General features: G+C 39.6%; 1 protein-coding gene across 1 annotated transcript in view; it reads left to right on the top strand.

Moving 5' to 3' along the window:
* lepr (leptin receptor) overlaps window positions 1–27,058 on the top strand; it is a 127,761-nt gene that overhangs the window by 28,102 nt on the left and 72,601 nt on the right. Inside the window, exons 4-6 of the mRNA XM_059984384.1 lie at window positions 13,428–13,551; window positions 18,878–19,059; window positions 22,817–22,962. Coding sequence (XP_059840367.1) covers window positions 13,428–13,551; window positions 18,878–19,059; window positions 22,817–22,962 — 452 coding nt within the window. The remainder of the gene's footprint in view (window positions 1–13,427; window positions 13,552–18,877; window positions 19,060–22,816; window positions 22,963–27,058) is intronic.

Here is a 27,058-nt window from a genome sequence, read left to right as displayed (position 1 = left end):
TTTCCTCACTGCTTTAATGGAGCATTGGAGGTTATAGTTTAGCTACAGATTATGAGGTATGTGGGGATTTAATTTTCCTCCAGTGTTCTCAAAGTTTATTTGATCTACTGGGATACAGTAGGATATCTGAAAGCACTCCACAAAATTTAAACACGTATGAAATTGTTGATTCACTAATCAAAGTAACTGACCAATTCTCACAGATATCTTGACTATACTTCTTCCTACCCTGTCACCTGTAAAAATGCCATTCCCCTTTCTCAGTTCCTTCATCACCACTGCATCTGTTCCCAAGATGAGACTTCCCTTTCCAAAACTTCAGAGGTGTCCTCCTTTTCAAATGAGTTTTTCCTCTTTCCATCATTGACGCTGCCCTCACTTGCATGTCCCCCATATCTGGGACTTCCGCTTTCACCCCAACTTCTTGCCGCCCTAGCAGGGGTAGAGTTCCCCTTGTCTCTATTTTCCTTTCACACGAGCTTCTGAATCCTGCTCTTCATTGTTTGTGACTTCTGCCATCTTCAGCAAGATCCTACCACCAAAAAATGCTTATCTCCCTCCCACAACCCTCTATTTTCATGGGGGTTGCTCTCTCCATGTTTCCCTTGTATATTTGTCCCTCTCCACTCCTCTCATTCCTGGCACTTATCCCTGCAAATGGAAGAAGTGCTATACCTACCCATTCACCTCCTCCCTCACCTCCATTCAGAGTCCCAAACAGTCCTTCCAGGTGAGGCAACACTTCAGTTGCAAATCTGTTGGGGTTGTGTGCGGTATAAAGAGTGCCCGGTGCGGCCTCCCCTACATTGTTGAGACCCAAAGTGGATTGGGGAACAGCTTTGTCGAGCACCTTCTATCCATCTGCAACAAGCAGTATTTGCTGATGGCCAATCATTTTAATTCCAATCCCCACTCCAATTCCAACATGTCAGTTCTTGACTTCCTCTATTGCTCTGATGAGGCAACTGTCTGGTTGGACAAGCAACACCTCATATTCCATATGGGTAGCTTCCAACCTGATGGCATGGACATCGATTTCTCTAATATCTGGTAAGTTTTCCCTATCCTCTTCTTCCATTCCTTACTCTGGCTGCCCTGTTGTTTCTTTTCTTCTCTTATCTGCTTATCACCCCCCCCACCGCAATGCCTCTCCTCCTTCCCTTTCTCCCGTGGACCACTCTTCTCACCTCCAGCCCTTTGCCTTTTCCTCCTATCACCTCCCAGCTTTTCACTTCAGTCCCCTCCCTCACCCATCGGGTTTCACTTATTACCTTCTAGCTCGCACTCCTTCCACTCTTCCCACCTTTTTATTCTGGCTTCCCCCTTCCTTTCCAGTTCTTGGCCCTATACGTGGACTGTTTATTCCTTTCCATAGAGGCTGCCAGGCCTTGAGTTCCTCCAGCTTGTGTGTGTGTGTGTGTGTGTGTTGCTAAAGAAACTTTACCTTGCCGTAGGAGTGACATTGGAAATTTACCTTCATCTAAAGATGTTAGTGCTGGATAAAGCAACATTTTAATTTTAAATGTGCAATGCCACTTTCAAGTCGCGGTAAATGCTTTGAGCAGTAGAGGAATAAATTATTTTCCTGTGACAGCCTCCAAGTGTTGTAATACTGATTGAGTTCAGTTTCAAGTTTGAAAAGGAGAATCTGATATCAGGAGTATCGATATTTCAGTGGAACAAAGGAAATTACAGTGGCATGAGAGAGGAACTGGCCCAAGTTGATTGGAAAAGTAAGCTAGATGGAGGGACAGTGGAGCAGAATTGGATGAAATTCCTACAAGAAATAAGGGAAGTGCAGGAAAAATATATTCCAAGAAAAAAGAAAATCATGAATGGAAAAATGGCACAAATATGGCTAACAAGAGAAGTTAAGGCTAAAATAAAAGCAAAAGAGACGGCGTACAAGGAAGCAAAAAAGTGGGAAAACTGAAGACTGGATGACTTTTAAAAATTTACAGAAGGAAACTAAGAAAGTCATTAGGAATGAAAAGGTGAATTATGAAAACAAGTTGGCAATTAACATAAAAAAGGATAAAAAAGGGTATTTTTAAATATATGAAGAGTAAAAGAGTGACATGGGTAGATATAGGACCGATTGAAAATGATGCTGGAGAAATTATAATGGGTAACAAAGAGATAGCAGGGGAACTAAATGGGTATTTTGTATCAGTCTTCACAGTGGAAGACATTAGCGACATACCTGATAGCCAGAGGTCTCAGGGAATAGAATTAGGTACAGTCAAGATTACTAGAGAGAAAGTGCCTGGGAAGCTAAATGGACTAAGGATAGATAAGTCTCCCGGACTGGATGAGGTGCACCCATGGGTTCTGAAGGAGGTCGCTTTGGAGATTGTGGAGGCATTGGAAATGATCTTCCAGGAATCAGTAGACTCTGCCATGGTTCCAGAGGACTGGAAGGTTGCAAATGTAATTCCGCTGTTTAAGAAAGGAGGGAGACAACAAAAAGAAAATTACAGACCTATTAGTCTGACATCGATAGTTGGAAAATTATTGGAGTCGATCCTCAAGGATGAGGTTATGAAATACCTCAAGGTGCATGACAAGATAGGCCCAAGCCAGCATGGCTTCAAGAAGGGAAGAACCTGCCTCACCAACCTATTGGAATTTTTTGAGGTAATCTCAAATAAGATTGACAAGGGAGAGACTGTGGATGTTGTGTATTTGGATTTTCAAAAGTCCTTCGATAAGGTGCCGCATAAGAGGCTGCTTAATAAGATGTGAGCCCATGGAATTACAGGAAAGTTATTGGAATGGGTGGAGCATTGGCTGATAGGCAGAAAGCAAAGGGTGGGAATAAAGGGATCCTATTCCGGTTAGTTGCTGGTTACTAGTGGTGTTCTGTAGGGGTCGGTGTTGGGGCTGCTTCTTTTTACACTGTATATCAGTGATTTAGATTATGGATTAAATGGTTTTGTGGCTAAGTTTGCGGATGACACCAAGATAGGTGGAGGAGCAGGAAGTGCTGAAGAAACGGAAAGGTTGCAGAGAAACTTGGTCAATTTAGGAGAGTGGGCAAAGAAATGGTAAATGAGATACAATGTTGAGAAATGTACAGTTGTACATTTTGGAAGAAGAAATAATTGGGCAGATTATAATATAGATGGGGAGAAAATTCAAAGATCAGAAGTGCAAAGGGACTTGGGGGTCCTCGTGCAGGATGCATTAAAGATTAACCACCAGGTTGGATCAACAGTAAGGAAAGCGAATGCTATGTTGGCATTCATTTAAAGAAGAATAGTGTATAAGAGTAAGAAGGTGTTGGTGAGGCTCTATGGGGCACTGGTGAGACCTCATCTGGGATACTGTGTGCAGTTTTGGGCCCCCTATCTTAGAAGGCACGTACTGATGTTGGAGAGAGTTCAGAGGAGATTTACGAGGATGATTCCTGAAATGCAGGGGCTAACATATGAGGAGCGTTTGTCGGCTCTTGGACTGTATTCATTAGAGTATAGAAGAATGAGAGGGGATCTCATAAAAACATTTAGAGTGTTGAAAGGGTTGGACAGAGTAGATGTGGAAAGGCTGTTTCCTTTGGTGGGTGAGTCCAGGACAAGAGGCCACAGTCTTAGAATTAGAGGGTACTCATTTAAAACAGAGATGAGGAGAAATTTTTTTAGTCAGAGGGTCGTGGATTTATGGAATTCGTTGCGACATACAGCTGTGGAGGCCCGATCATTGAGGGTGTTTAAGGAGGAGACTGATAGGTTTCTAATTAGTCAGGGTATCAAGAAATATGGGGGAAAAGCCAGAAATTGGAACTAGATGGGAGAATAGTTTAGCTCATGGTAGAGTGGTGGAGCAGACTCAATGGGCCGAATGGCCAGCTTCTGCTCCTTTGTCTTGTATTGTCTTGTGATCACTTTTTTTCCAGACTTAGTACCTTTCTGACCGATTTCCACTTCTGTACCCTGCGCTGGAAATTTGGTCACACACTGATTTTTAATAAAGTTGTGAGGTGTGCTTTTTAGCATTTGAGTTTGGCTACAAGGACATTGTTTTAAATGTTAGGTAGTTTTAAATTCACAGTAAAGTGTGAGTTGCCAGTGGGTATCTTTACCTGGACCTCTTAGCCAATGAACAGACATTTAGTATACCATAGAGAGGCACAAAACACTGCAGATGTCAGAATCCAGAGCAACAAGTAATCTGTAGAGGAATTTAGCAGCTCACACAGTGTCTGCTAGGGTGTGAGGAAGTTGGTAAGGAGGAATTCTCAAAGTTTCACGCCAATACTCTGCATCATTTGCGCAAGTGTATTCTGATTTGGCTTGTACATGCAGTTAAACAGTTTTGAGGTATAGATTAAATGTGCATAACCATTTCCTGAAAATATGCTGAAAATCAAAAATTGAAGAAATTCGAGTTGATGTATTTTATTGTCTGATTATCTGAGAAGGCAGTGCATTGAAATTACAGACTACTTACTGCAAACAGAAGATATAGCATTGCAGAGAGATAGGATGCTACTTTGTCCCTAATACATGTCCAAGTTACAGATTTTGTCATTATAGTTTAATCCTTTTAGTGTTGGCATCATTCTGATGTATCAGCACTGCAGGACTTAGTAACTGAGGAAATGCTCCAGTTGGGTGGGTGGCAAGCCTGGAGGAAGAAGTCAGGCTTGTTTCAGGTTAGTAATCTTTAATGAGGAAAGTAAGCATGAAAGCCAGCTTTAAGTTCTAGAAGCAGGGGGGATGAAATCAGGTGGGAAGCAGGAGAGAATGAGTGATGAAAAAAACGAGGAAGTGGTAATGGAATAACAGTTGGGAAAAGATGGGTCTAATGGATGTGAATCTTCCAAGAGGACCACAACCTTGTTGCAGCTCAGAGGCTTGTGTGCCTCAATGACCCAGAGACCTATGTTGTCTGGAGTCAGAGATTTGTGGTTAGGCTGTTGGTTGGGTCACCAGTGCCAAACAGGTCAAAGGATAGAAGCCAGACTAAGAGTAGTGTACCAGTCCTCCAGGTTTGGGTATTGAAGACAAGGCTAACAACCCTGACTGGTAAGACAATGGAGAATTCTTCTACGTCTGTGTACGACGGTACTCCTGAGTCTCCACAAAGAACTTGCATGACCGTGAGTAGTGAAAACTGAGCCACTGACGTGATGAGGAAAGCCCTGAACACCACCAGAGATGGGGGACCTTCATCACTGTCCAAAATGCTAGTGGTGTAATGGAGAGTAGAGAGAGCGTGGATGTGAATGAAATCTGAAACGAAGAAAAGAAGTTAATGGAAATATGGGGACATGAGAGACTGCAGATGCTGGAAGCTGGAGCAATAAATAAACTGCTGGAAAAATGGCAGATCAGGCAGTAACTGTGAAGCAAAATGAGCAGTCTACATCCTTCATCTGGACTGATTCAGAGTTCTGATGAAGACCATGAGACATAGGAGCAGAAACAGGCCATTCTGTTTATCTCTGTTCTGGACATCCCTCAATTCTGAAACAAATAGTGAAAACTGACACAAAATACTATTAAGTTGATCTACTGTTTCTTTGTCCCAATGGTCTGATTTCCACTCTTGTCTCTCTTTTACTTTTTTAATGAAGGGACCTGACCTGAAATATTGACTGGCCATTTTGCTCCATGAATGCTGCCTGATCCACTGAGTTGCTCAAGCAGTTTGCTTGTTGATGGAAATATGACCTGTAACATCTCTAGTTGTCAGTTTTCCTGTTAGCTGTGGCCAGATTTAATTGGAGCAGAGCATCGTGCAGGTGTACTGTACGTCTTTCAGTCTCAGTAGCCAACTTTCCATTAGCTTTTTTTGATCTCCATACAGTTATTTCTGTGCTTGAGCTTCTCAAGGAAGAATTCTTCAAAATTAAGAAAGTAGGATCTCAATGCTATTTAAGGAAATGAAAAAAAATCCAGAAGGTAACCATTTCATTTTGGCTTTGTTGCAGTTTGGCAAGAGTATGTTGCAAATTATTTGTCCAAAAGAACTATTTTTTGGTAGTACCTTGGTTGGAAAGTTGCCACTGTATTAATTAATTGGGAATGAAAAAATATCTTATTTTTAATCAGTTTTGCAAACATTTAAGGACTAGGCAATGCATGCTTTTATGATAATTGCTGAATCTCCAGAAATGCCGTGCACTTTCGATGTTTGTATCTTCTTTAGGTTTGTGGGTGAAATTAAGGTGAAAAGTCATAAAGGAACTGTTACCGAAAATACTTGAGTACACTGGACTGATCTGCAAGCTCAGTGGAACAAAGCTTCAATCACCTGAAAACAATGGGGCATGATTTCTAATGTATTCTTAGTCCACTTGTTCCACTTGCGAATTGCTGTTACGAGAAATAAATTCACATTGTAAAGGACAGAATCGTCAAAGGCAAGAGTTATCTCATTATCTGATAGATGTTCCAGAGTATAAAATATTGAATATAGTTCCAAATACTGTATTCGACATGAAGCACAATAAGCAGTATTACTACAATTGAATAAATTTCACTAAAAACTCACTCAAAGTTCAAAGTAGAATTTATTATCAGAGTACATACATGTCACCACATACAACCCTGAGATTCTTTTTCCTGTGGCATACTCAGCAAACCTGTAGAATAGTAACTGTAAACAGGATCTATGAAATAGCAAGAGCATAGACAACAACAAACTATTAAAATGCAACTATAAATAAAATAACAGTAAATAACTAGAGTGCAAAATAATAAGGTAAAGAATCCTTAAAGTGAGATCATTGGTTGTGGGAACATATCAACAGGTGAGTGTAATTGTCCTCTTTTGTTCAAGATGGTTGAGGGGTAGTAACTGTTCTTGAACCGGTAGTGCGAGTCCTGAGGACCTTCTACCGGATGGCAGCAGCGAGAAACGAGCATGGCCTGAGTGGAGATGCTGCTTTCCTATGACAGTGTTTCAGGTAGATGTGCTCAGTGGTTGAGAGGGATTTACCCATTTCACCAACAACCATGAAAACACCTGAATGTAAGACTCTGACTGGTTCCATCAGCCCTGTTTTGTCACTTTTATGTTTTGAACATGTTCTAGGGTTGTAATTATTTTAATACCAGAAATGAAATGGTCTATTAACTTCATTGTAGTAATTATGAGCACTGTTTCCTCTAAACTCAGCAGTTGTGCAGCCGTGCAGTAACTAAAATAGCCTTTGTTGCCATGTCTTTGTCTTTTACATAATGTTAGTATAATTTTGAAATCTATGTTAATTTATTTGTGAACTACCTTGTAATTAATTATGTGTTAGTGAATCCATAGATTTTCTAAATAATAAATGTACTACAACTTTTACTTTGAAACATTTTAGAGCTTCAATGTATTTTTTCAAATTACCACACTGTTACAAACTGTAATGATAAACACAGAATGGAAGTCAGTAGCTTACTGTTAATAAACTGCCAGCCTGCTGAATGCCATTGCCATAATATGCCTAGTACAAAAAAAACACATTTAAGTGCTGTGCACCTTTCAGGCTGTGGTTAAAAATTACCATGTTCAGAGTAATGGTTAGTCTGTGCAGCCATGAAAAAGAAAATTGGAAGGAATGTTGATTATGAATTACAACCCCCTATGAAAATCAAAAAGTTTATTGGAAATTACAACTTATCCCAAACTAGTTGATCAGATGATAACTATAGATGGCACTATTGCAACATTGTAATTGTTTCTAAGCCACTCAATGTAACTTGACAATTTAATGCTGGCAATTTTTTAATTCATCTAGAATGATCTTAGGCAGCAAGGATGTAATTTGCTGACATTGAATTTTGGAACGTTTGCTGAAATTTGCCTAAATTCTTATTTATTGAAACAAATGAATGTTAAAGTCATAAAATAAAACTAATTGAAAAATTCTTCTTCAGAATTAAAGAAGATGCAAAATTGGGGAACCGTTACAAGATTTAATTATCAAAGAGTAATTTAAATATTTGGAGCTGTTATTTTAAGATTGGAATATGATGTAGTTGCACTTTTAAATGCCTTCGTTGTTCTTCTCTCCGAACCTTTGGTTGTGTCACATCAGCTGTTATATTTTTACATGGTTTAACAACTACTACCCCATCCATTCCATTACTTATATGTTTAAAGAATTATTTCTTAACACGAGCCATTAATTTCAGTATTGCTGGTATGTTCTATATGATTTTTTCTTATTTTGTAGTCTAATATATTAATAAATTTCTAAATTTAAGTTTCTGATGAGTCTCCTAAGGTTAATTTTATTTGTCTGTTGTTAAGTTTGAAGTGCTACTGAATACTGACACTTGCTTCAGGACTGAAGTTAATGTGTTGTGGTATGATGGTAATGGGGGTAATTATGGAACACAAAGTAATACAGTTTAATCCATAGTATCTGCTTCGCTACAGAACGCCCTCTGGGAAAGTGCTTATTATATAGTTAAATAACTCACAATCCTATTTAAATTCCAGAATTTTATTCAGAATCTCCCTCCAGATTTGAATAACAGTACATTATCTCTAGTATATAAAACTGTTTATATAAATTCTGGTTGTTTCAATGCCAATAAAAATCAATACTAGAAATGCACATGCATATCATACAAAAAAAGTTCTTTGCACCAGTCTACATTTTAACATTTTCAGACACACAGCATTTTGTTTCAAAAATGACACACAGATGTGAGTGAAATGCTCAGATTGACATTTATTATTACTGCATTATTATCCCAAGAGGCTCCTTGCAGCACATCTTCAATTGCTGTAGTTCATGAGAAATTCTACCTGGTCAGATAGGAGTTTTAAATACTGCAGAGGGGCTGCATTTCCTGAAGGTCATATGCGAATCTTGTAATATGAGAAATAGTAACGGTGGACAAGTTGATGGCAGATGAACTGAGTATTTTGCATTAGTCTTCATTGTAGAAGATACTAGCAGTGTGTCAGAAGAGAGGGAAGGGAAGTGAGTGCAGTTACTATTACTAGGGAGAAGGTGCTCAAAAAGCTGAAAGGCCTAAGGGTAAATTAGTCACCTGGACTAGATGAACTGCTCCCTAGGGTTCTGAAAGAGCTAGTGTTAGAAATTGTGAAGACATTAATAATGATCTTGCAAAAATCACTGGACTCTGACATGGAGCCAGAGGACTGGAAAATTGCAAATGTTACTCCACTCTTTAAGAAAGGAGGGAGGCAGCAGAAAGGAAATTATAGGCCAGTTACCTGACCTCAGTGGTTGAGAAGATGTTAGAGTCAATTGTTGATAAGGCTATAGAGTACTTGGTGACACAGGACAAGATAGGACAAAGTCAGCATGGTTTTCTTCAGGGAAAATCCTGCCAGATGAATCTGTTGCAATTCTTTGAGGAGATTACAAGTAGGATAGATAAAGGGGATGCAGTGCATGTTGTATATTTGGACTTTCAGAAGGCCTTTGACAAGACCTCACATGAGGCTGCTTTCCAAGTTAAGAGCCCATGGCAATAAAAGGGAAGTTACTGGCATGGCTGATTGGTAGGAGGCAATGATTGGGAATTAAAAGATCCTTTTCTAGTTGGCTGCCAGTGGCTACTGGTGTTCCACAGGGGTCTGTGTTGGGACCGCTTCTTTTTATGCTGTATATCAACGATTTAGATGATGGAAGGGATGACTTTGTTGCCAAGTTTGCAGATGATACGAAGATTGGTGGAGGGGCAGTTAGTGTTGAGGAAACAGGTGGGATACAGAAGGACTTAGACAGATTAGGGGAATGGGCAAGAAAGTGGCAAATGAAGTACGATATTGGAAAATGCATGGTCATGCACTTTGGTCATGGAAATAAATGTGCAGACTATTTTCTAAATGGGGAGAAAATCAAAAATCTGAGATACAAGGGACTTGGGAGTCCATGTGCAGAACATCCTAAAGGTTAACTTGCAGGTAGAGTTGATGGTGAGAAAGGCAAATGTAATATCACCATTCATATCTAGAGTTCTAGAATACAAGAGCCAGGATGTGATGCTGAGGCTTTATAAGGTACTAATGAGGCCTCATCTTGAGTATTGTGAACAGTTTTGGGCCCCTCATCTTAGAAAACATGTGCTGGCATTGGAGAGGGTCCAGAGGAGGTTCACAAGGATGATGCTGGGAATTAAAGTGTTGTATGAGGAGCGTTTGATAGCTCTGAGTCTGTAATCACTGGTATTTAGGTGAATGAGGGGGGATCTTATTGAAACCTTTTGAATGTTGAAAGGCACAGACAGTGTAAATGTGGAAAGGATGTTTCCCATGGTGGGGAAGTCTAGGACAAGAGGGCTCAGCCTCAGGATAGAGGGGCATCCATTTAAAACAGAAATGGGGAGAAATTTCTTTAGCCAGAGGTTGGTGAAATTGTGGAATTTGTTACCACAGGCAGTTGTGAAGGCAGGTTGTTGGGTGTATTTAAGGCAGAGCTTGAGAGGTTTTTGATTTGACATGGCATCAAAGGTTATGGGGAGAAGCCAGGGAGTGGGGCTGACGAGGGGAAAGAAAAGATCAGCCATGATTGAATGGTGGATCAATCATTGAAGCCACAAGGCTAACTGCAACCTCAGTTCAGAGGCAACAAAGAGGAAGCAAGGTGCTGGCATTGTCAACGACATTTATTATGAATGAATAATGTCAATAGAGATTAATCTTTCATAATATATAATTGGGCTAACTTCTGTCTCAGACTAGTATTTAACAAGATAGCAGGCAGTGGTGAGATGCATGGCAGCAAAATCCATCCACCCCTGAACACTCTATTTCAGGGATTCCATAGACATTTCCTCCCAGCTTCCTTGTTTCACGCAACCTTATCTTCAATGAGTGTTCTGAAGCTTTGCAAGAAGCTTAGGAATAGAGCTTTGGGAATGCCTCAAACATATTTTTTGCTTGAGAGAATAAAGAGGCCACTGACAACATCCTACATGTATACACGCCTGCGGGTATACTGGGTGCTATTTAGAGTGGCCAGTTTACTTATTAGCCCACTCATCTCTGGGGAATGGGAGGAAATTTGAGTATCCTAGGGAATGGGGAAAAGGGGCAAATTCCTAACAACAGCACCAAAAGTCAGGATTGAACTGTATGGCTCCAGTGTTTAACATTCCATTATGGTTTGTATAATTTTAAATATGATGTGTTGGTCAGGGAACATCCAAATCTGCATTAGTAGAATGGTAGCACCATGTAGCACTTTTTAAAAATAGTTCCTATTGTCCTGTGTTACCTTGGGCTGTGTGAGGTTTGGATTCTTTTATGTTCAGTGACGTGATTATAAGGAGGTCATCCTTGTCCCCTTGATCTGTCTATTCGCTTTCTCTGTCAAGGGTACAGCATTGAGGTCAGGTGTACACTGTACACTAGCAAACTGTGTTTGAGATCGTACTTAAAGAAGGAAGATCATATTATGCCACTGTATAAGAGAACCGAGAGATTTTTTTTATAAACCCTTTCCAGTCAGACAAAATCTTCATAACATTTGCCACAATGATGGGTCTTAAGCCCCAGGAAGCAATTTGACAATGGTGGATCTGCAAAACATAAATTCACACGGTGTGTATATCAGAGTTAATCGCTCAGCACTGACAGCAAATTCTGGCACATTGGGCCTATACTTGTTTTGTCTATTGTCTCCCCTTTGAATAGGAGCGGTATGTAATCCGTTTTCAAACTTACGATTCCTTCTGACTGTTGAATTTCTATCTCACTTTGGTTGTCTTGTAACTTGATAGCCTGTTCTTTGCTTTAGTGAGCTCTCCGCTAATAACTATGTAAACTGATTTGATGATAGACGAATTGTAAATGGCATCAGCAGCAAACTATGTCTAACACTAAGCAGGAATTACAGGCTGGTAAGCCTAACTTCAGTGGGGGGAAAGTTATTGGAGGCGATTCTGAGGGACAGGATCAACCAGTATTTGGAAAGGCAAGGGCTGACAGGGGATGCTCAGCATGGCTTTGTGTGTGAGAAATTGAATCTTACTAATGTTACAGTTTTTTTTAAAGTTGATTAAGAGGATTGACAAGAGGAGGGTGGTAAACCTGTATACATGAACTTCTGCAAGGCCTTTGATAAGATCTCGGGTGGGCTGGTTTGGAAGGCTAGATCACATGGGATCCTGGATCAGCTGGAAAATTGTCTTGGTAGTAGGTGTCAGAGGATAGTAATAAGAGTTTTTTTTTCCAGACCTGAGACCTGTGACCAGAGGTGTACCACAGAGGTCAGTGCTGAATTCACTGTTGTTTGTCTTCGGTATTAAAGGATACAGATTGTTTGTGGATGGCACCAAATTTGTGGTATAGTAGACAGAGAAGACTATTAATACAAGATCTAGATCAGTTGGGAAAATGGGACAAAGAATGGCAGATAGAATTTAACTTAGCCTCTTGTGTCTTTGTACGATGTGCATCAATGCTGAAACTCTTCAATGAATATGTTTTGTAAGGCGGGCTCTATCATAAATGAACAATTCAATGGTATGTGATATCACCTTAGATTATTTAATTGCTTAGGTGTTCAATGGGAATGTATAAATAAAAAGTTAAACTATAGCTCTGTTGATAATGCAACTGACAATGTTCAGCATTTCATTTGTCTCAGGTTTTCTTTGTTTAGCTTTTTTGTGAATTGTTTAAATAATTGGGTGCAAATATTATTTAGTAGCTTTCAAATGTAAACCGATGGTTGTATTACACAAACAGACCTACAATTATTTTCAATTCATCTTCCTTTAATACAGTGCATGATTTTTAGTGACAGGAAATGTTTAATGCATATACGTTTTAATTGCAGCTAGTTAATAAATTATTTAAGTGAAATCCATTTTGAAACAATGTTCCTGTTTCATGGATGTTTATCTTTGGAAACTAGAATTAAATGACTGGGATTTATGATTTTTATCCAGAGGTTGGGGAAAATATCACAGTACTAGTAAGGAGATTAAAATTTTTTACCTTTGGTGAACTGTGTATTGTCATTGTAGCATGTGAATTGGGCTTTACTTGTTCATCAGCAAACACGAGGAGTTAAAACAAACACAGAAATCCTTAAACACTCAGTGTCTGAGCTATTAACTGCAGTTCAGGTTACTGACTGGATTGTGCTCATTTTCAAATTAGATTGGTTCAAATGATTATATTGCTTAGGTGATTTTGATTGCTACAGCATGACCCATTAGTGTATTAATGAGGAGCAGGAAAACTAAGTTTTTTTTCTATTCCTCTTTTAGTTAAAAGGGTCCAGGATCAGAAGGATGTCCAGAGCTGCCTAAGTTCACCCCATCATAGGTGCAATATTCCTGCTCGATGTTTGATTTCATATCACAAGATACATTTACACACTGAACCATTAGAGTAGGAATTAAATCATCCGAAAACTATTTGACTTTATTTTTTCATGAACCTTTTCTATTTCTTGGGTTCCATAGGATTTATTTTTGTTAATGATTTATCCTGGTCAGGTATAAGAATCAACATCAAGTGTTGGGCAACTGAAGACCTAATGTTGTTCATCTGTACATTGGACCCAGAAGACTGGAAAATGAGCAAGTTTGCAAAGTACAGAATGAAACATCAAAATCAGTTGTAAGTTAACAAACTAAATAATCTTTTTGGGTAGCATAATCTAGCCAAAGGAAATTCCCTGAAGTCCAGAAAATAGACCAAGGATGATTTTGTTTCCGACAGTACTGTGGGATACTTGGAGGCCATTCTCAAAGTAATGCGATATGGATCAATGCCTGAAATTCCATTCATGGTGACCTCAGTTACATTTGTGTAACAGCAGAAGTTGTTGCCTCACAATGACATTATGTTCTGTTATTGGAGAGCAACATTGACTGCTAACTTTGGCATGATTTCACAGCAAAATAGTCAATGAATAAAAGGGATGAATCAAATCTGCTAAGAATTAGGTGAAACTGAAATGGTGCATCTCTCGATTGGCTGCTTGTAAGGATTAGAGAATATTTATTTTGGCAAACAACTTAGGCTGCTTCATCAAAGTTCAAAGTAAATTTTATTATTACAGTACATATATGCCACCACATCAAATTCTGAGCTTCATTTTTCTATGGCCATACTCAGCAAATCTATAGAATAGTAACTGTAACAGGATAAATGAAAGATCAAGTAGAGTACAGAAGACAATAAATTATGCAAATAAATAAATACCAATAAATAACGAGAACATGAAATAACAAAATAAAGAGTCCTTAAAATTAAATCATTGGTTGTGGGGACATTTCAGTGGATGGGCAAGTGAGCATGATTATTTCAGTTTGTTAAAGAGCCTAATGGTTGAGGGGTAGTAACTGTTCTTGAAATAGGCGTTGCAAGTCCTGAGTCTCTTGTACCTCCTACCTGATGGCATCAGTGAGAAAATAGCATAGCCTGGGTGGTGAGGACCTCTGACGATAGATGCTGCTTTCCTATGACCTTGCTTCATGTACGTGTGCTCAGTGGTTGGGAGGGCTATTCCCAAGATGGCTTTCCATCCAGCATAATATCAGAGGTGAGGATATATGGTGATGACTATACCATGCTCAAATGCCCATGCAGCAATACAACATTCTTGCCTGCTAACACCATTTGTGGCATGAAAGTAGCAGGCAGTCACTCTTCAACAAGAAAGGATCTAGCCACCTACTCTTAAATCCAGTGGCATTGCCATTGCTGAGTTCTGCATCAATAATGCTGTATTTCTGTGCTCATCAGAACCAGAACCAGAAATCTAGCTGAACCAGCCAGATTCATACCACGCTGCAACAACAGACAATAGACAATAGGTGCAGAAGTAGACCATTCAGCCCTTCGAGCCTGCACTGCCATTTTGAGATCATGGCTGATCATCTACTATCAATACCTGGTTCCTGCCTAGTCCCCATATCCCTTGATTCCCCTATCCATAAGATACCTATCTAGCTCTTTCTTGAAAGCATCCAGAGAATTGGCCTCCACTGCCTTCCGAGGCAGTGCATTCCAGATCCCCATAACTCTCTGGGAGAAGAAGTTTTTCCTTAACTCTGTCCTAAATGACCTACCCCTTATTCTCAAACCAAGCCCTCTGGTACTGGACTCTGCCAGCATCTGGAACACATTTCCTGCCTCTATCTTGTCCAATCCCTTAATAATCTTACATGTTGCAATCAGATCTCCTCTCAATCTCCTTAATTCCAGCGTGTACAAGCCCAGTCTGTCTAACCTCTCTGCGTAAGACAGTCCTGACATCCCAGGAGTTAACCTAGTGAATCTATGCTGCACTTCCTCTACAGCCAGGATGTCCTTCCTTAACCCTGGAGACCAAGACTGTACACAGTACTCCAGGTGTGGTCTCACCAGGGCCCTGTACAAATGCAAGAGGATTTCCTTGCTCTTGTACTCAATTACCATTGTAATAAAGGCCAACATTCTATTAGCCTTCTTCACTGCCTGCTGCACTTGCTCATTCACCTTCAGTGACTGATGAACAAGGACTCCTAGATCTCTTTGTATTTCTCCCTTACCTAACTTTACACCGTTCAGATAATAATCTGCCTTCCTGTTCTTACTCCCAAAGTAGATAACCTCACACTTATTCACATTAAACGTCATCTGCCAAGTATCTGCCCACTCACCCAGCCTATCCAAGTCACCCTGAATTCTCCTAACATCTTCATCACATGTCACACTGCCACTCAGCTTAGTATCATCAGCAAACTTGCTGATGTTATTCTCAATGCCTTCATCTAAATCATTGACGTAAATCGTAAATGGTTGTGGTCCCAATACCGAGCCCTGTGGCACCCCACTACTCACCACCTGCCATTCCGAGAAACACACATTCACCGCTACCCTTTGCTTTCTATCTGCCAACCAGTTTTCTATCCCTGTCAATGTCTGCTCCCCAGTTCCATGAGCTTTGATTTTACCCACCAATCTCCTATGTGGGACCTTATCAAATGCCCTCTGAAAATCGAGGTACACTACATCCACTGGATCTCCCTTGTCCAACTTCCTGGTTACATCCTCGAAAAACAGTTGAGAGGAAGATATCATGAGGCAAATGACTTTCCTCCTAACGACCCAAAGATGTTCCACCATATACAAGGCACAGTTCATGAATGTGATGGAATACTCTGCTTTCCTGGGTAAATATAAGTCCAACAGCTCTCAACTAGCTTGACATCATCCCAGACCCATACAGCACTCCAAATATTCATTCCTCTACCAATATTGCGCAGTGGTTACAGTGTGAACTAACTACCATATCCACAACAGTTACCTGCCAAGCTACTTGAACAGCAACCTTTCAAGAAGGATAGGTGTAATTAGCTTATGAGTCCCCTGCGGCCTGCATATTAACTTGATTTGAAAATTGAATTGGCTTAAATTGTGGAACTCTAGATCCTGAAACTGATTTAACAAATATAAACTTGCTGTCCCCTTTGTAATATTTTGATATGATGATGATACATGGGATTAATGTCAGCCAGGTTTCCTATACTAAGTCTGCTGCTTGGAAATGTGGCTGCAGATCCAGTTGCCGAGATACTTCTTCCCCTGACCACAGTCTATATGGAGCTGATTCCTAGTGGTGAGTGGTCCTCAGGAGGTGCACTTCCAGTCTGTAGAAGAAATATTGAAAACTCCTCCAGCAGACTTAAATGCTAAGAAATAAAGTACAATCAAAGGCATTAAATTACGAAGAATAATTAAAAATAAACTGCAATCCCTATTGTAAAACTGTGAAGTGGATGCCAAGTGCATCCGTTCTGTCTCTTCTGTTAGTCTACTTCCACCATTTCTCTTCCAGAGCACACTGAGCAATCGATTTTTATGATCTATGTTCCACTGTCAGTGGTGGAGTTTAAACTCTGTTGCATTAGCGCCTGACTTGCAACTTTCAAAGTGTTTGCAAACTAGTGTGATAGTATTAAAAGTTGGATGGGTGATCATCAGTAGTTCACCAGGGAACCTACAGTTATACTTAAAAACAATTCAATCCATTTTTTAAAAATCACCGAGGGTCATGTTGTTTATTCCTTAAGGAGACAATAGATTAGAATCAGTTGTCTGTATTATTTTAAGGAAGAAGTTGCAATCTTTCCAATCTAGCAAAACATTTCAGGAAAAGAATGTTGATAAATTTAAATGACTTTAAAAGTCTTATTGTGATTTTGGATTGTGCTTCTTTGAAAAGTTTGGAACTGATTTAAACTGAATTAGAATACGTTGCTTTAAGGAGTGGTTGAACAAATTAAGATTTTCTTTGGAGTGATGAAGGCTGAGGGAAGACTTGAAGAAGTTTATAAATTGCGTGAAGCTTAAATAGACAGCTGGTATTTGTTTCCCAGATTTGATCTCTCTCATACAAGAGGGCATGCATTTAACATCAGATGGAAAAGTTTAAAAGAGATCCTTGGTGCAAGTATTTTTTTTGCAGAGTGGTGAAAGCAGATATGATACGGGCTCTTGAGACACTTAAGTAGGCACTTGAATATGCAGAGAATGGAGGGAAATCGACCACATCTGGTCAACACACACAAAATGCTGGAGAAACTCAGCAAGTCAGGCAGCATGAATAGAGGGGAATAAACAGTTGATGTTTCAGGCTGAGATACTTCATTAGGACTGGAAATTAATTGGGCAAAAACCAGAATAAGAAGGTGGGGGAAGGCAAGGAGTACAAGTTGGCAGATAATAGGTGAGAGAGAAGGTGGGTGGGTTGGTGAGGTAGGAGGAAGAAAGTGAGAAGCTGGCAGAGGATAGGTGGAAGAGTTAAAGGGCTAAAGAGGGAATCTAATAGGAATAGAGAGTGGAAGGAGGAGAGGAATCAGGAGGTGAGAAGAGAAGAGAAGGGGTGAGAGGGTAGTCAGATTGAAGGATGGAACATGACAGAAGGACAGAGGAGGAAAAATTACTGGTTTAAAGAAATCAACGCTGATGCCATCAGCTTGGATGTTACCCAGAAGGAGTATGAGGTGTTATTCCTCCAACCCGAGTTTGCTTCATTCTGGTAGAAGAGGAGACCATGCCTAGGCATATCAGAGTGGGAATGGGAGGTCAAATTCAAATGGATGGGCACTGGGAAATCCTGCCTTTTACAGCAAAGTAGTCCCCCAATCTACACTGGGTCTCACCAATGCAGAAGAGTCTGCACTGGGAGCACTGGATACGGTAGATGACCCAAACAGACTAGCATGTGAAGTGTCGCCTCACCTGGAAGGATTATTTGGGGTTCTGAATGGTAGTGAGGGAGTAGGTGTGGGGACAGGTGTTGCACTTGTCACACTTGCAGGGAGTAGTACCAGGAGGGAGATCAGTGGGGAGAGATGAGTAGGCAAATGAGTCTTGTGGAAATAAATCCCTTTGAAAGTTGAAGAGGTTGGCAGGCAGGAAATATGTGCTTAGCAGGTTAAAGTCTGGTAGGAGGGATTTAATTAGGCATCATTTAGCTTAATTAGTTCAGTGCATGTTGGGCCAAAGGGCCTGATCATGTGCATGTCCCATGTTTTAAGTTTGGCTGTCTGTTCACTCACATTGAGGGGTGATCATGTATTATGGACATCTTGTCCTATTTATCACTGTTTACATTTCAGAGAGTACTGCTTCAAGGAGAAGTATAGTTCAATAGCAGCTGATGACTTGCTGTATGTCACTCATTAACTCATTGATTATTGTCGATCTGTACTATACTTCGGAATTGTCAAATGAATACAATCAGTTAACAGAACTAAACCTTTAGTCTCGAAAGGAGTGCCTTGCAGGAATGTTAACTGCAGTTTTTACCTCACATATTGAGTGTTTTCAGTCAAATAGGTTTGTTTTACAATATTGTATTTTTCTGATCTTGAAGAGTAAAGGCCTCTCTGACATCCCCATTCCATTGAGAATTGGTACTTGAGTTGTGTTTTGCATCTGCTGTTTGCAGGTTATTTGACCAGAAGGAAAGCAACACCTCAATTTACAGTAGTAATTGTGTGGAGCAGCAAGTATTTCAATGCACCATCCCTTCCCCCGAGCTCAATCACAATTATTTCATCTGGATAGAGCTGATTACCAATTTTGGAACCTTGCAGTCACCTTTGATGTTTGTCACGCCAATAAATGTAGGTGAGTCTGGAAGAATTATGCTCTTGCAGTGTTTCATGCAATGAACAATTTTTGAGTATATTATCATGAAGGATGAAACGGGAAGCAGAGAAAACACTTCAGCTTACATTAGTAATTGTGTGTGTGGAGCAGCATGTAACTAATTACACCTTCCCCTCCCCTAATCTGAATCACAAGTATTTCATCTGGATAGGCTGAGAAAAGGTATTATTACTAATGGTGGTTGAAAGACCCTTCACTAAACATCTGATTGTGGAAGAAAGAGTTGATCAGAAGTTTAAGGAAAATAACTCGTATGCTTGATTTTACATTTTATGAGTTTTCAGGCAGCTAAGATTTTGGATGGAGCACATTTAAAGCAATCAGCGTTTCACTTCAAGAGAGCAGAGTAACATCATCATTAGTTTCTGTAAAACATAGAATACCTTTGAAGATATTTCAGATCATTCGTCCATACTGTAGTTCAATTAAGTGGCACTTCTGGTTAGACAATATGATGTTTTATTGCACTTCACTAGAATGTAAGTGGATCTTCTGCAAATTAGAAGGAAATTGGAAGAGATACACTCTTAATAAAGGTGGATATAAAATCAATTTTATGTTAAATTTTCCATACTGTTTTTAGGTGCCTTTCACCACAGTAAATTCGAGATCAGCTCTGAAACCTGATATAGATTGTTTGGTGGCTACACGAGTGAATCTGCAGATGCTGGAAATAAATAAAAAACACAAAATGCTGGCAGAACTCAGCAGGCCAGACAGCATCTATGGGAGGAGGTAGTGACGACGTTTCGGGCCGAAACCCTTCATCAGGAGTCACTCCAGCATTTTGTGTTTTTATAGATTGTTTGGTAAAAGGTTTGGGATCCAAAAGCTTTTTTTTTGTGAATTCAATTTTTTCAGCTTTCGGACTGTGTTAACCGGAGATGCATGTGGAATTAATATTTTCAATTGACTGCTGCCTGGCACCTCATCATTATACCTTAGGGTGTTGGAGTATTTTTACAAATAATCTTTACCCACTGTTAGAGCAAACCCTTTACCAAATGAATTGCAGCATGCAGACATAACTCGATATTCTTTCTCTTACCATTTTTTTCACTCATCAATATGGTGCACTGCAATTCAATCCCTTCATTGGCCTGGGATTTAGTCAAAAGACTTGAAGTTGGCATTGGCAGCAAGGAAAGTTTCACCATCAAAGACAGGGATTTTGTTTTTCTCCTGGCATGACTCAACCATTCCCATGTTAGACCTGTTTATTTGTCCCTTCAGCTAACTTCATATTGTCTCTTTTCTTTATAACCCATTCTGAATGTTGGCATTTCCTATCCTCAGTCCAAGTTACTCAATCCCCTTTCTTTTCTTACCTTTGTTAGGATAATTTCAACTCTACACCAATAATGTGTCTTAGCTGCAGCAAAATAATTCAATTTCTCACCCCAGGCACTTCAAAAGTCTGAGCAAAAAGCAAATTATGGCTACCCTTTGGTGCTCATGATACTGGTTTATTAAGAATCAAGTCAAATATCCCCCATTTTAATAGATTACAATTCTATTTAATAGAATAAAATCAGCTAGTTTGTCTTTTGGCAGTGCTTAACTTAGAAAATAAATATTTGGAACATGTGACCCAAATTGTGTCTTGTGAATAAATAACTTTGCAGTTACTTGAAAAAGGCAGAGTCAATGAATCACAAATATTCTGCCTCTATGGCCAACAGCCCAGCAGATTAATTTTTCACTTCTTGTGGGTAAACTTGATTTTTCCTTCAAGTGTTGCATGTCTAATGCAGCCAACACATTTGGGTAGCCTTTTCTGAGCAATTTGCTAATGACAGTCAATATCATGTTGCTGGGAGTTAAACATTTTAAATTAAACATTTAAAGTTTAATTTCCCCACTTCTTTACAATCACTGTGTCATCTGGCAGCTGCTTCCAGCTGCACAATGCAGAATTAGGAAACCAGAAATTTACACTATAGAATTGATTCTGTCAAGTAGAATTAGATTTAGGATTTATTTAAATCTTACACCCATTGCACAATGTGAGGGAGTAAGAACCTTTGTGTTATGATTCTGTTGCAATGTAAAGAAATGCACAGTACCTGCCAATTATAAAAGAGCTGTCCAACCTCAGTGCGGCTTCCTGCACTTTGATCTATAGCCTGGTTCTTAAATCCATATCCAATATTTTTAATATGTTGTGTATTTCTTCCTTTAGCATCCTTCCAGGCAGTGACTTTCAGGGACCAAAATGTTTCCTCAGTGGTGGGACAACTAAATTAACATTCTGTACACTATTCAAAATAAGGAACTTATTAAAATGTGAAGGTGTACAGTTGCTGTGGTACAATAGTCTCTCTAAAAGAATAAGCTCATATGAATGTACATATTTCCCACTAAGAGTCAAATAGCAAAATTTTACATTTGAACTTTCAGTGAAGTGGTTTCAGGAAGGGGAGATCTTAATCGATGAAAGATGACAAAACTCTTGATTATGCATCAGTCACAAAGTATTGATTATTATAATACATGCAAATCATTTGCTGTGCTGCCTAATGCAGAACTTTGCATGCCTTAGACAATTATATTTTTTTTCTGTTCTTGGTTACAAATATATTTCTGGTCAATAAAATAGTCAGTGCTACATTATTTTCTTCATTGTCTCTAAGTGATTATGTAAAATAATGGGAGTTGTGAGTCTCAACAGAAAGCCATATTGAATAGAATATTCAGTTTCAAAAAGGGCACACTGTTGAGGCATGTGAGAAAAACATTTACCTACTCATCTTTGATAAATTATTATTTTTGTCAATTTTGCTTTGGATCAAAGCGTTTTTCAGGAATCACTTCTTAAGGCTAATTTAATTCTTGCTTTATTGAAATATTTCTTTAGTAAAGAGTTTGATATTATTTCGTCAAGTCAGTGAAGACATGAGTCAATTCAACCTTTTATGAGAAACATGTTAACCTGCCATGCCATCACAAGCTTGACAAACTCAACCTTGTTCAAAACAGGGTATAACTTTATCTGCCACATCTTACTGAGTAAATACTGAAAAGGAGATCTTGACAGAAAATTGATGTAGGTGAAAGAATAAGATCAAAAGAAGCTACTTGGAAGGAACAAAGAAAAGCTCATATATTGAAAAACTGTAGTAGCTAATAATTATAAATTGTGGAGGAACTGATCAAATGATGATCTTCCAAAGAAAAAGGTTTTTTTTTAAAAGTGCATTTACTTCTGTCAAACTGTCAGAACCACATGTGCAAAAATGGGCATTCAACTGTGATAAATGGTGGATCTTTGAATAGATGGCTCCAATCTGATGGCATGAAATTGCATGTCATCTTGATCCATGTGGTTAGACCAGACTTGTTAAGAATTTGAAAAGATGAGAGCTCCTCTGCAGGTCCAGTTGCAAAGTGCCCTGCAAATTGATGAACTGAACAGGAAGTCACAAAAGCAGCCTGCATTGTGAAAGGAGTTAACAATAGTAGCCGTGTGTCTTTCCAACTTTCTTTGTCCTGTGCTAGATTTGAGATTCTTCAGATATAATAGGAAAGGAAGCACTAGCATATTTGAGCGAGAAAAGATAACTGTAGTCTCTGAAATTCCCGATTGTAATGGAAAATGCAGTAAATTGAATCTGAATGTTTTCTTATTGGAAATAAAATAATGGGTTTGGATTTTGCAAGGATTATAACATCAGCATAATTGTATCAGTGATTTTTTTCTCTTTGTAATTTGCAGTGAAGGTAAATCCTCCCCAAAATCTTCAGACTGAAATGACAGTTGAAGGAATTTTCAACCTTAGTTGGTCAAGCCCAAGGCCTGAACCATACCTCCTCCAGTTTGAGGTAAAATACTCCACAGGCAACCCAGTGAGGGTCTGGAAGGTATGCTAATTTTATTTAGAAAATATATTTGTCCATTTATTATCATTTTCAAACAGAAAATTAAACAACTATTTTCAAAACCCTTGTGCAAATGGCATTGACAAGATTTTCTTTGCATCTTCAATAAATATTGTGGCATATTTTTGATCATTAATTGTTTAAGAACATCTTGGTATATGACCCTGTTTCAAATTATCTTGCCAGCTATTTTCTTCTTAGTTTCTAAAGGAAGTCCTGCACTTTTATCAATGTGTGAGACCATCTGTTACACTGTAGCAGCAAACAACTGCACTAACTCAGCCATGTAAAAAGATCAGAGAAGAACAAGGTATTCAGCTTATAACGTGTATTCATAGGCCATTGAGAATTATGCATTGTGATATTATATCACCACTTTCTTCTTCAGCTCATCACCCCTAATGGGGCATTGACCGCCAACAGCAACTTGCCTGAGTCCTCTGTCCTGGGCCAGTCTTTCAAGTTGTCCACAGCTGTAGCCCATCTTCTTGACTTCTAGATGAAGGTCATTCCTCTTCCAGGGATGATACCTTTGGAGCTTCTGTTGAGATTTCTGTAGTTCTGGGCTTTTATGGGATGGGTTTGTAGCCCTATATCCAACTGTCCTCCTTTTGCTGCTGGACTTGGGGCCGTCCACGGCTGATTTATATTACCTGGCACAATGTGTTTATGCATGGCACCTTCAGTTTATCAACATTCAATTATGATTAATGCACCTTTGGACTTCTATTCCATATTTTCTCTTCATATGATTCACATACAAATGGAGGCAACCAGGCACAACCAATGAAATCAAATGACACATTTCTAAGCCACTGATATCAACTATTGTACCATCAAAGATCCCCACCCATCATCTGAGCCATGCTGTCTTTTTGCAACTACCATTGGCCAAGAGTTTCAGAAACCTGAAGTCCTTCTCCACCAGGCTCAGGAACATGACTTCTCTTTAACCAGTTGGTTCCTGACCCACCTGGCAAAGCCTAGCAACATCATGACCGCTTTAATCACTTCGCATGAAAATTGACTTTTTTGTTCTAATTGTGTTCTTTCTTGTAAAAAAATACAGAATTTATGTTTAATTTATGTTTCCTTGGGAATGCTGCTTAGTTGATGCTATGTGCTTGTGATGCTGCTCAAGTAAGTTCTTGATTACACCTGTGCAGACATGTATAAAAAATAATAACGTGTAATAAAAGAATGGCCAGCTCCAATACGTTATCTCCCACCAGTCTTCTCCCACTTCTGCATATCACAAGTGTTATGTTTTGTAACTTAAGAACATTAAACTATTTCAAAGGAAGACATGGGAGCCTGTAATGTGTGTCTAACCATGTTTTACTTTGAGTGAGGTGCACACAGATCACATGGTAGCATCAGTACGTATGCAATACATCATGTAGTCCCCTGGGTTGCTTCAGGCTTGCTCAGCTCGCTTCTGTCTAGAGGGAGCAGCCTTCGGCCCTGCCAAACTGGGTAGTCAGTTTGTGTGGATGCTGTGTGATGTCCCCACCCCGCCAAATAACAGACAGTACACCATATGCGAGGTATATGATTACACTTTATAGATCTTACTGGAACTATGTACTTAATAGAGATACAATATAAAAGGAAAAGTAAAAGGTGCCAAACTTATCAAAGTTCAACCACTTTGTACACAACCCGTTGGAGCTCAGTTAATGAAGTCTTCTTGCCGCCATTCAATCCCCTCTGACCTCCTTGACCCGCGGTGTGGGACCAACATCAGTGGTTGACCAGACACTCCACACAAATCTGTCCTTGTCTCTTCTCCTCGCCGAAACCCTGGGCCTCAGACCCCCCCTCAGGGCCGTTCCATTGCCCAACTTACAGCATCGCATCTTCTCTCTCTAACCACCTCACACCATCTCCCCAAAGCCCGCACGACACTAGCTTACAAACCCACAAGAAAGAATAACTTCTATCCCAATTGGTGAACAAACAAATACAATTCTCGTTATCAGTAATTATAACCCAAACAAGCTTCGAGAGAAAGCACTCTCTCACCAGTTAGCATAACAAAGAAGCAGTTTTTTACTAACAACACACACAAAATGCTGGTGGAACACAGCAGGCCAGGCACCATCTATAAGGAGAAGCACTGTCGACGTTTTGGGCAGAGACCCTTTGTCAGGACTAACTGAAATGAAAGATACTAAGAGATTTGAAAGTAGTGGGGGGAGGGGGAAATGCAAAATGATAGGTGAAGACTGGAGGGGGTGGGGATGAAGCTAAGAGCTGGAAAGATGATTGGTGAAAGTGAGACAGAGCTGGAGAGGGGAAAGGATCATGGGACGGGAGGCCTCGGGAGAAAGAAAGTGGGGGGGGAGCACCAGATGGAGATGGAGAACAGGCAGAGTGATGGGCAGAGAGAAAGAAATAAACATACAACTAAATATGTCAGGGATGGGGTAAGAAGGGGAGGAGGGGCATTAACGGAAGTTAGATAAGTCAATGTTCATGCCATCAGGTTGGAGGCTACCCAGCCGGTCTATAAAGTGTTGTTCCTCCAACCTGAGTGTGGCTTCATCTTGACAGTAGAAAAAGCATTTTTTACTTTTAACAGACAAAGAAGCCATTTTGATTAACATACACAGTAACATAAAGAAAGAAGAAATCCCCTTACACACATATTTATATATAATTTGCAGTGAATTACTTAAGTGAACAAGAATGCTTAATCAACAACATATTTACAAGATTACTCAAATATTACTGAAATATTAAATGCACAACTCTCCCTGCTTAGCTATAAACTCCAACTAATATAGAATGCATCTCAACTATTTGCACAGTATACTATATAATACAACTACAGACATCCACAGCACAGTAAATTTTGATTGTCCCATTCAGGCATCAAGATTTAGTTGCCGTGGAGGCTTTGTTACTCTTGTGGGATAGCATCTTTCCTGAAAAGGGAGGTTACTCTGCGTGGAAGGTGAGACTTGTGGGCCTGCTCTGTGATGGTTGTAGGAGTTGACTGTAAGACTGCAGGAAGTGCTTTTGAAAGCTCAGGACACCTTTCTTCTCCTTCCAGTTAGTGCATCTGATCTTGAGAAGGGCCACTTAGTTCACTGGAATGTTCTCTTATTAATCTTTCTATTGCTTCCTTTACAACTTGATCTCTCCTCTTGGTTTCCTCATCCACAACATCATCTGATGAATCCTTCATTTTCATACCTCCATTGACTCCTTTCCTTTTGGCTTTCCATTTATTCCGCTGGGCTTTGGTCTTTGCATCTATTTGGACAAGCAGCTTTTGTCTCCCTCTTGAAGTTCAGGCAATTACCTTAAGCACGCAGAATAAATTCTGGTTCCTTATACTCATAAAAGCTGAATGTTTGCATTTTCCTGAAGCTCTTGAACTTTCTTCTCGCTTAAAACCAAGCCACATTTTGCAATCAACTGCCAGCTTAACATATCAGAAGCTTTCTCAGATATGTTGGCTACAAAAACTGTTGCAGTCAGACTACTGCTTTTATCATTTTCACAATTCCACTGGCCAGCATGGCCCTTCCTTAGTCCAATATGCTTTCCAACCAGAGGCACAAAGGTCAGCACCAACACCTGTTAGCTCACTTTTGGGCCACTATTCATGCTGCGCAGCATGGAGATAGTTTTGGCTTAATTCAGTACCTTTCTTAATTCACTTTTAGTTGGCTTTATTGCAGGGGATATGGCATGCAAATGATGAATAGATCTCCAATCATGTTGTAGTTGTCTCAGCCAATCATGCCCCCACAATGTTGGCTCTCTTGTTTTTATCACATACAAATTCAATGTGGCTTGCTGGTTTTTGCATTTCACTGTCACGAATGTCATTCACACAGGAGTTATCTTTTCTCCTATTTAATTTCTTAATTGGATATCTACAGGTTTCTGTTCAGTATTTTTGAAATGCCTTTTGAACTCATTTTGTACAATGACTGAAAGAGCCAAACCTGTGTCCAATTTCATTTTAATTAATTTGCTGTTCACTTCTGGTGTATACCATATTGCTTGTATATTGTTAGTTTGTAAATTGTAAATCTCAAGAGTTCCCAGTCCTGTGTCATTC

This window comes from Hypanus sabinus, chromosome 11, assembly GCF_030144855.1.
Source record: "Hypanus sabinus isolate sHypSab1 chromosome 11, sHypSab1.hap1, whole genome shotgun sequence".
NCBI lineage: Eukaryota > Metazoa > Chordata > Chondrichthyes > Myliobatiformes > Dasyatidae > Hypanus > Hypanus sabinus.
Note: the sequence above shows the minus strand (reverse complement) of the source record. Positions and strands in the feature narration are given on the sequence as shown.